The 9,621-nt window shown below is 44.3% G+C and overlaps 1 protein-coding gene across 8 annotated transcripts in view; it reads left to right on the top strand.

The window, feature by feature from the left end:
• The first annotated feature begins 1,729 nt into the window (after window positions 1-1,729).
• Window positions 1,730-9,621, top strand: part of RIOX2 (ribosomal oxygenase 2) — a 31,254-nt gene continuing 23,362 nt past the window's right edge. For 2 of the 8 annotated variants that reach the window (XM_030939957.1, XM_030939940.1), the window contains exons 1-2: window positions 1,730-2,273; window positions 6,856-7,326. In XM_030939957.1, the coding sequence (XP_030795817.1) occupies window positions 6,895-7,326 (432 nt within the window). In that variant the 5' untranslated portion in view covers window positions 1,730-2,273; window positions 6,856-6,894. Of the gene's footprint in view, window positions 2,274-2,309; window positions 2,598-6,855; window positions 7,327-9,621 lie in introns of those variants that run through there. The other 6 variants (XM_030939951.1, XM_030939933.1, XM_010353744.2 and 3 more) reach the window with 5 other exon arrangements.

Below are 9,621 nucleotides of genomic sequence, written 5' to 3'. Positions count from 1 at the left end.
CAGGTGATCCACCCACTTAGCCTCCCAAAGTGCTGGGATTACAGGCGTGAGCCACCACACCTGGCCCCTCTTCCTTTTCTTCACAGGCATGATAGGCACTGTTTAGGTCTGAAGATGGAACTATCATGACTTTTTTGCTTGCTGTGCTAAGAAATCGGAATTATAATGAAAAAAATCAGAGAGAACATACTGATAGACTAATTTTGCCTTAGAGGAACTCCTACACAAGATGTATGATTTCCCCCCACACAGTTGACTTCAATATGTACTTTTGTTCTGTTAGACATCCCAGGGCCATTTTACATGCTGAGAAAATGTTATTTTATGTTGACATTGTAACTTTTTTCTACAACAGTACTGTTTTTCCGACTGGTGGACGTGTGAGAATTTACCTTTTTCTGAATCCCAGGAACAGCAATATTATTCTATATTATCTTGAGTAGATACTCTGCAGTCAAAATAAAGAGCAAAGTACATTACCAATATCATATCAACTAGTGATTTTTGTTGTTGGCTTTTTTTTTTTTTTCCTGTAAGGGCTAAATTTGATGTTACCCTTGAGTTTTTCCAACTGGAACCTGCCAGGAAGCTTACTAGTTACACAAGTATTAGTAAAACGTGAAAAAGACCAACAGTTGACTGACTGATTTGGCTCTAATCTTGTTTCTGCATCTTCCTAGCTGTGTGACCTTGTGCAAGTTAGTTAACTTCTCCTGACTCAGTTTCCTCAACTGTAAAATGGAGGTAATTGCAAGGTTGTGGTGAGGATGAAGTGAGGAGTATTTGAAACACCTAGCGTGGTGCCTTACAGCCAGGAAGAACTCGATTCAAGACTCGCTATTATTGTTAGTTTTAGACAAATGTTAGACAAGGGTGTACTTTGTTTCCATCTGCTCATGTGCTACTTGACCATTAGAAGCAGCCACTGGTCTCAGTTACCTTGACAGAATGAAATATCGACTTCCTCTGGGTCCTCTGGCTGTCTACAGAGCAAAGAAAGGCACAGGCCCGCCACTCATTTCCCTGCCCACTCATTTGTGCCTCCCGACCCGACCCAAATGTTCCAAAGCAGGGAGTGTTAGGCCGAAAGGACTCAAATAACTGCAATTCTTCTTTGTTTCTATAGCCATAGTCGCAACGAATTTCCACTATCTTTTAAAACCAGGATTGATTCTGTCTCTCGGAGCGAGATGATATAAATGACACTCGGCTTGTACAAATCAGCATTGTGTAGCCACACAGCCCATAAGAAAGCTATGGGAGAATCCGGATCACCAACTCCCTAAACTTGCACAGCTGGTATTCCCTCTTCAGGCCTGTTTCTCTAATCATAAAAGGCGCGGGGTTGCAGCAAAACGCTCCCCCAAATCCCCTCCTCCCGCCCCAAGTTAAAAGAAAAAAAGGAGAGTCGGGTGGGTGGCTCACACCTATAATGCAGCACTTTGGGAGGCCGAGGCAGGAGGATCGCCTGAGCCCGGGAGGTGGAGGTTGCAGTGAGCCAAGATCGCACCACTGCACTCTAGCCTGGGGAGAGTGAGACCTTGTCTCACATACCAGAAAAAAAAAAAAAAAAAAAGGAGAAAAAAAAACAAGTCCATTTATCTCCTTCCATATGGACTAAAGAAACGCCCGGGCGTCAACACCGAACACCGCGGGGTAGCCAGGCCCCGGGGCTCCCACCACTGGCTGGCCGGCGTGGCGGGGCGGGGGCTGGAGCACCGCCCGGAGCGTGCCCACGCCGCCCCGCCTCCAGCCGCCGCGCCGTCGCGCAGTGGGCTCGCGGCCGCGCGCAACAGGCCGTGCTGGGTGAGTGGAGCGCTATCGCTGGCAGCCTAGCACCGGGGCACGCCTGGTCGTGCCGGATCCAGCGGGGCGCGCGCTGCTGCTCTAGACACCTGGGCCCGGGTGCGGGTGTGGGAGACCTGCCGGTCGGCGGGAAGCCTTGGTGGCAGGCTTTATGGTTGCCGGACCTGGGACGCGCGCCCAGGCGCCCCACCTCCCCGGAGACCGGGGCAGGGTGGGTGCAGCCCGGATCTAGGGTTATGGTCGCGGAAGCCTTGGGCACAGAGAGTCGCACAAGTGCCCTGCTAATGGTCGCAACCCCGGTTACGAGCGCACAGAAAGTTTGGAGGTTTGGCAAGGAGGGTGGTGCCGGCTTCCGCCGGGTGGTGGCAGAACTGCCTGTGCGAGCGCGGCCTCCACGTGGGCTGCGCAGCCAGGCGTCAGGTCGGGCCTAAGAGACACGCTCTACAGCTGGGAAACCTGAAGTTCAGGTGTGTGGGGAGAAGGGCAGCTGCATTACATTATGTGCTTCCAATTCATTTATCAGCAAATAATTCCACAACGATTGGCCGACAGCTGGGTTGTCCAACAGGTTACTGAGACCAGGCAATTCACTGTTTTCAGGAAGGATAGACTGGGAGGAAGAGGATCTGACTTTACCACTCATTAGCTGTAAATCTGGTGCCTCGAGTTTCATGTCACTGGGCTCATCTTTGAGCAGAGGAACCTGTTTGACCCAGCTGCTTCTGCTGGTGCTGGTTTTTGCCTCCTGGACATCAAGCTTTGTAACATCAAGGTCACCAAAATACATTGAGGTATAGTCCGTTTTCTCTCTAAAATCAAACTAAAAAATAGCTGCTGATCACCCCTTTAGGTCAATAGGAGAACCAGTTTTCCCTCTGGATTGATTAACATGTCTCTGAGCCAAAAAGAAATGTTTTAGGTCAGTCTGGGCAACCTTGTTACAAACAATATATAATTTCTGACAGCCGTATGTGTTTAACTGAGCTGCGTTTGACTGTTGTCCTCCATTAGTGGACCTAAAATTCATCTAGAGAGCGTATTATGTTGATGCAGATTTCTGGGCCGCAGCCATCAGAAGTGGCAATCCAGTGGGCTTGATAAGGGACCCAGAAATTTGCATGCTAACAACCTTGCTGGTAACTCTGAACTACATTCGGTAAAACAGTGCCCAGGGGATGTGGAAACTCATACTTCCCTCCCCCGCTTTAGTAGTAACTACTGATGTCTAAAGTGCCTTTTAGCTTTTACGATACTGTTGAATCCTGAAGTGACAGCTGCCAGCAGAAAAATAATCCCCTCTGCACAAACCATCTGTTTTTTCCGTAACTGTTTTGTGTAAGGCCTTTGTGATTTGTCTTCAAAATTGTATACAGACAAAAGATGAAAACGTGAAAAATTCAGCAAACATTTCTTGAGGACCTCCTCTGTACCACACCTTGCTTGTTTCTGGGGATATACAAATCCTTTCCCTCAAGAGCTTCCTCACGTCTTCATGTCCTCAAATATTATGGAAAAGGAGTTTAGGGTATCTTTAAAATATAGTGACTCTCTTATCTGTTACGTATAGTATGGTTGTCGACATTGATTTTCTTATAGGGTTTATCTGTGGGGTAGTCACCAAAGTATGAACCGTAAATCTTTTAGTCTTTTTACATTTAATGCTTATAGTCAACTCAAATGGAAAACAATTGCTCTTCAAAAAGTTTTCTGTGATTTTATAGAAATATTTACTCCTATTGGAGTGGTCTCTGAGGCTTATGGGCAAGATTGTGTTGGCTGTACTGTTCTAGACAAAGCATTGTCTTCTTTAATTACTATAGTATTGGATTCTAAGATAATGTGTTTTACTTTTTGCTGTTTCAAAAATTGTGATATGTACCTTAAGACTTTCATATGTTTGGCCGGGCGCGGTGGCTCAAGCCTGTAATCTCAGCACTTTGGGAGGCCGAGACGGGCGGATCACGAGGTCAGGAGATCGAGACCATCCTGGCTAACACGGTGAAACCCCGTCTCTACTAAAAAATACAAAAAGCTAGCCGGGCGAGGTGGCGGGCGCCTGTAGTCCCAGCTACTCGGGAGGCTGAGGCAGGAGAATGGCGTAAACCCGGGAGGCGGAGCTTGCAGTGAGCTGAGATCCGGCCACTGCACTCCAGCCTGGGCGACAGAGCGAGACTCCGTCTCAAAAAAAAAAAAAAAAAAAAAAAAGACTTTCATATGTTTAATGTGGTAGGATGCTTCATCTATTCTCCCCTCTGCTCTAGAAAGCTGTTAAAAGGAATGGTTGTCTTACAGTATGAGTAGTGTGAGAATCAGAGAAATAGTGTATTTGCTCAGAAACCTCTAAGCTTAGGCTCCAATTAAAGGAGCCTCAAATCATTTCAACATGAACATAGAGAAACAAATGATGTAACTTTTTGCAGTATGGGTAGTGAAATTTATATTCTAAGGAGAGCATTTGTTACACAGTATTGGGGTATATTTTGTTAGTGATTGTAGATGGGAAAGATTCTTTTAAGTGATTTTATTTCGGCATAAGTGTTTTGCATTCTTTGTTTAGCCACCCTTTCTGGTGAATGTGCTTATACTGTATTCATACATTATGCTTAAAGAAAACAAGCTTTTCGTTTGCATCTTCCTGCTGCTCTCTCCCCTTAAATTTTAAACGGAACAATTGTGAGCAATAAGAGATGTGTGGCTGAATATAAAATTACTGTATAGGGTGCTTTTAGTAATACAAATCTAATAAACCCATCTAGGTTTTTAAAAATTAAACGTGAGCAATGTGTGTGGTCCCCAAGACCATCCTTAGTTCAGCAATTTGCTAGGAGGACTTGGCTGATTTATTACAGGGAAAGGATGCCAAGCACAGTCAGCAAAGGGAAGAGGCACATGGGTGAAGTTCTGGGGAGACCAAGTGCAAGACTCCAAGGGTCTTCGAGTGGCCACACCGGCTGCGCTCAGTTGCTGCAGCAGCTAGTTGTGTCAACACTTGTGAAATGTTGCCAACCAGGGAAGCTTGTTAGAGACGCAGTGCCCAGGGCTTTTACTGGGGACTGGTCACTTAGGCCACACCTGCCTGGCAGGTGTTGGTATAAACCGTAATGATTGTACGTTTTAGGCATGGTGAGCCACTCCTATCAGTTAATGGTGGTGGAAACGCTCCCAAAATCTTAAGTTCTCAGACGTCCACCACAAGCTGCAGTTTCAAAGAATAGCAGTCAGGCCTGCTATGGAACCTCTTCTGCATAAGCATTACCCTTTGCCGAATCCATTTTTGTATCTCTTTGTATTTCTACATCACTTGAGAGTTCCATGTACTAGCTATGCTGTGCCTTCCCGAAGCGTGAGTTCTTTCCTTGAGAATTCAAGCTGGTCTGTTTCACTTAAAGGAAACATTTTCAGAAAATGTGTCTTACTGACCACATATCCTAAACACCAAAGTTTATTTTTTTTTCCTAAGCTTAAAGCTTTACCCCTCTCCTGTAGGATTTTAGTATCAATTTGTATTCATTTTCCACCATGTCCTGCGTTTCCTTATCAAAAGCACTTGGCCTTTTGAAGGAACTGAGCTGTTTAGAGGGTTTTATATTTTGACATTTCCTTTCTTAATCTGTGCAGTTTCCATCTGGGTTTCGTTCTAAAGGTTCTTTCATAAGTTGCAACACATCACACAGTATGCAACACATCGTTCCAGGACGCTTACTTCCCAGGCCAGAACATTAATTCCACTTAGTCTACAGTGTAGCTGAAATACTGCTTAGTTCTAATGACAAAAGAGCAGAGAACAGTATTCTTGCAATTCTGATAACTCACCAAAGTAGGAAACTATACCATTTATTATAAATAACAAGTCTTTGAGAAATTTTGGTTTTTATAAGCACAGTGGTTCTTAACCTTGTCGGGAGATAGGGACTCCTTTAAGAATCTGCTGAAAGCAATGGAGTCTTTTCCCACGGGGAAAGGACTTTAAGATAGAATTTTGCAATCTCAGGAAATTTAAATAATTTGAATTACAGTTCTTGGAAACAGTTGAGGGAGACCTAGCCTTTAAGTATCAATAGTTGTGGTTTAGAGGCAGTTCTGAAGGAGCTTTGCAAGGCTTGGCTGAGTGGCTTCTGCTACTCAGCGGTGTCAGCAGCAGAAGCATCACCTGGGAGCCTGTTAGAAATGTAGACTCTCAGGCTCCACCTTGGAGCTAGTGAATCATCTCCTGCATTTTATTGAGATGCTCAGGCGATCTGTGTGCACATTAAAGTTGGAGAAGTGCTGTGTTAGGGGTTAATGATATTGGTATTATTTAATATCTTCAGTTAAAAAGTTATAGTTTTTTCAAGACTTTAGATGTAACTACTTTTAACCTTCACTTTTCAGCCTGTAGGGGCTTTATTTGTTTCTTTAAACGAAGGGGAGTTTTTGATAAAAGTGGCAGTTTTCAGGAATAAGCTCAGAGTTGGAAGTGAGGAGGTTCAGGTGGTTAGTGGAGACAGGAGAAGGCAGTGGCCTGCTCCAGCCACCAGGAGACACTGTGGGTCCAGGGTGCATTGATTGACCTGCGCAACAGTTGGGGTGGTGCTGCGGTGAGGAGCACCTGGAAGTGGGCGGCTGTTAGTTGTTCTCTAGTCAAATGTTTGTAACTCAGAGTACGTCTAATTAGATGTGGGCCCTGATGCTGATGGGAGCCAAATCCAAGATATTTGACTTTGCTGTGTCAAGGACCACAGGCTGAACCTATGAGTAGGAACTGCTGAGACAGTTGAATAGGTTTATTTGGGATAATTATACTGCCTAATAAATAATACCATGACATAGTGCTTGTGTAAAAGAAAAACACGTTCTTCTTTAGATGAATATGTCATCTGAGTGGTGGTTGAGGCTGAATCATATCTTAGAAGAAACGACATTGGCTTAAGGCTGTCTCCTCTCCTGGGGGACGTAGCTTTGATCTATGAGAGTTCTCACGAAGGTGTAATGGTCATTCAGTTGTGTGTGTGCGCGATCCACTAACACCAATCCTGGCACCTAACCATGTGTGTTTTGTTCTTTTGGTAGGTTTGCATTTCTTTATTGCTTTGTCTTGAAGACAGAACGATGCCAAAGAAAGCAAAGCCTGCAGGGAGTGGGAAAGAAGAGGGCCCGGTTCCCTGTAAGCAGGTGAAGGTAGAAGCAGCTGGGGGGCCTTCAGCTTTAAACTTTGACAGTCCCAGCAGTCTCTTTGAAAGTTTAATCTCGCCCATCAAGACAGAGACTTTTTTCAAGGAATTCTGGGAGCAGAAGCCCCTTCTCATTCAGAGAGATGACCCCGCACTGGCCACATACTATCGGTCCCTGTTCAAGCTAACAGATCTGAAGAGTCTGTGCAGCCGGGGAATGTACTATGGAAGAGACGTGAATGTTTGCCGGTGTGTCAATGGGAAGAAGAAGGTTTTAAATAAAGATGGCAAGGCACACTTTCTTCAGCTGAGAAAAGATTTTGATCAGAAAAGGGCAACGATTCAGTTTCACCAACCTCAGAGATTTAAGGTAACCAGTTTCCCCATTGCAGAATCCTCATACATTTTAAAGTACTAACATTTGGCCACTTATCAGCTCAAGGGTGAATACGTAGTTTGATGATGGTTAGCTTCCTGCCAGTTTGAGAAGGGGTAGCACCTCTTTGGTCTAAATGCATTCTAACTAGGATTAAGAGTGTGTGTTATGTTTTGGCTAAACTGTTAGAAACTCCAGCAACTCAGGGTAGACATTGTTGGGTATCATCGAGCTGCAAAAACTATACTGCAAGTTTATAAAGTCATTAAAGTGGCACTACAACTGCAGGAGTATGTTCTGTGAGCCAGTTTATGTTTTTCTATATGATAGACATTTCTATTTGGTTTGTCACATCACTGTAATTTAAGGCATGATAGCATCAAGGTGATCATTTTTTCCCGAAGTTGCCTCCCTTTACTGCCTGCGTCTAAATAGAGGCTTCAGAGCCATGACCAGATCACATGCTAGATGCAAGTTCAGTAAAGAGACTTCACCCTTAATGACACCCGAATGGGTGACACTGAGGTACAGGGTCCTGGAACTGCTCCTGGTAAGGCTTCATAGATGGAGGAAATCTTTGCTTTGCAAATGCAGAGGACTGGCAAAGTTTTGCTTTTTTTCTATATCAGGGATTGACATTTGGGAAATAATTTGCCTCCTCTATGCTCGGTTTCTACATTTATAAAATGCAGATTTAGTATGAGCTAATTTGTTTTCCTCAAGGTTTGAGATCTGTATCTCATCTCATGACAGATGGCCCAGAACAGGTGAGGGGCTGTTCTGAATTTTAGATAAACTTTTATCCCCATTCAGAAACCCCCTTCTGTGACCCTCCGTTAAGTCAAAATGGCAACATAGGAGGAGAAAGAGTGGGGTTTGTGAGGTTCCATGTTGAGAGGAATGAATTCTGGCTTTATTGATGGCTTCTGGGACTTTGTTGTCAGTTACCAATAGTGTTTCCAGTGATTTAATTTGAGGGGCTTGTTACATCCCACCGGCCTTCATCTGGTGAATACCCCTCCCTTTCTTTCTTGTCTAAAAGATCTTGAACCTATTCATACTCTGTATGAAGTATGAGTACTCTTAGATTCAAGACAAGTCCTGATTCCAGCTATTCCATCTCAAGCAATCATATGAAGTTGAAATGTCCCTGAAATGCTAACCTTGTGGCCTAGGCACTCAAAAAGAATTTACAAATCATTTGTCAGACCAAGTTATGATTTGAATTCAGAAAATATGGACACCATCAATAAAATGCTTCTCGCTGAGCTAGTCCTTGACTAGAAGTAGCACTTGTAAGAGCGGTTTTTAGAAACCTGAAAACTCTAAACATAAATGAATTCAGTGAATTTGATTGTGTGTACTTTGGTTATAGACCAGCAGAGAGGTGATGTTTGGCATATGTGTGGTATCTACTGTGGCTGTCATTTCTCTGCTTTAGAATCATCTCCCCCCAGGACTTTTCTCTGCTCATCCACTTAAGCCCTGCACATTCCTCGTCTGGGATTCCAGTGTCCAAGAACCTGTTTCTTTTGCCTTGTTGACTAGGCTCTGGCTGAGTTTATTAAAGCAGGAAGGATGAGCTTTCTCAGGGCAAATTCAGCCCTCAGGCCAGACTAGGATGTGCCTTTTTTTTTGTTTTTTTTTTTTCTTTTTTTTTCAGGCTGAGTCTCACTCTTTGCCCAGGCTGGAGCACAGTGGCATGATCTCGGCTTACTGCAAGCTCCGCCTCCCGGGTTCAAGTGATGCTTCTGCCTCAGCCCATCTAGTAGCTAGGATTACAGGCACACACCACCATGCCTGGCTAATTTTTGTGTTTTTAGTAGAGACAGGGTTTCACCATGTTGGCCAGGCTGGTCTTGAACTTCTGCCCTCAGGTGATCCACCCACCTCAGCCTCCCAAAGTGCTGGGATTACAGGCATGAGCTACTGTGCTGGGCATTTTTTTTTTTTTTTTTTTTTTAATTTCTTTCTACCACCCATACTGAAGAGACCTATAAGCCATAGGAGTTCACTCTCTTCCACTAGAGTCTGGATTCTAAGTACTACATTATGAGGTGGTTTGGTATTGTGTGTGTTTCTTTAGTAATGGGCTTATTAACATCAGAATAGAGGAAGTCTAGAAGCAGTTTATCCCTGGCCAGGTTGAGAGACTGTTAGAGTGAACATGCCACCCTTGGTTTATTGGGTCTCAGACTGTGCACAGCTTATTAGTATAGTTAGTTTAAAAACGAGTAAGGGGGCAACCAGGGAGCCATAGTAAGTTGTTTGCACTTGCTTTCAGTAATC

Source organism: Rhinopithecus roxellana, chromosome 1 (genome assembly GCF_007565055.1).
Source record: "Rhinopithecus roxellana isolate Shanxi Qingling chromosome 1, ASM756505v1, whole genome shotgun sequence".
NCBI classification, from domain to species: Eukaryota; Metazoa; Chordata; class Mammalia; order Primates; family Cercopithecidae; genus Rhinopithecus; species Rhinopithecus roxellana.
This window is presented reverse-complemented; position numbering and strand designations above follow the sequence as displayed.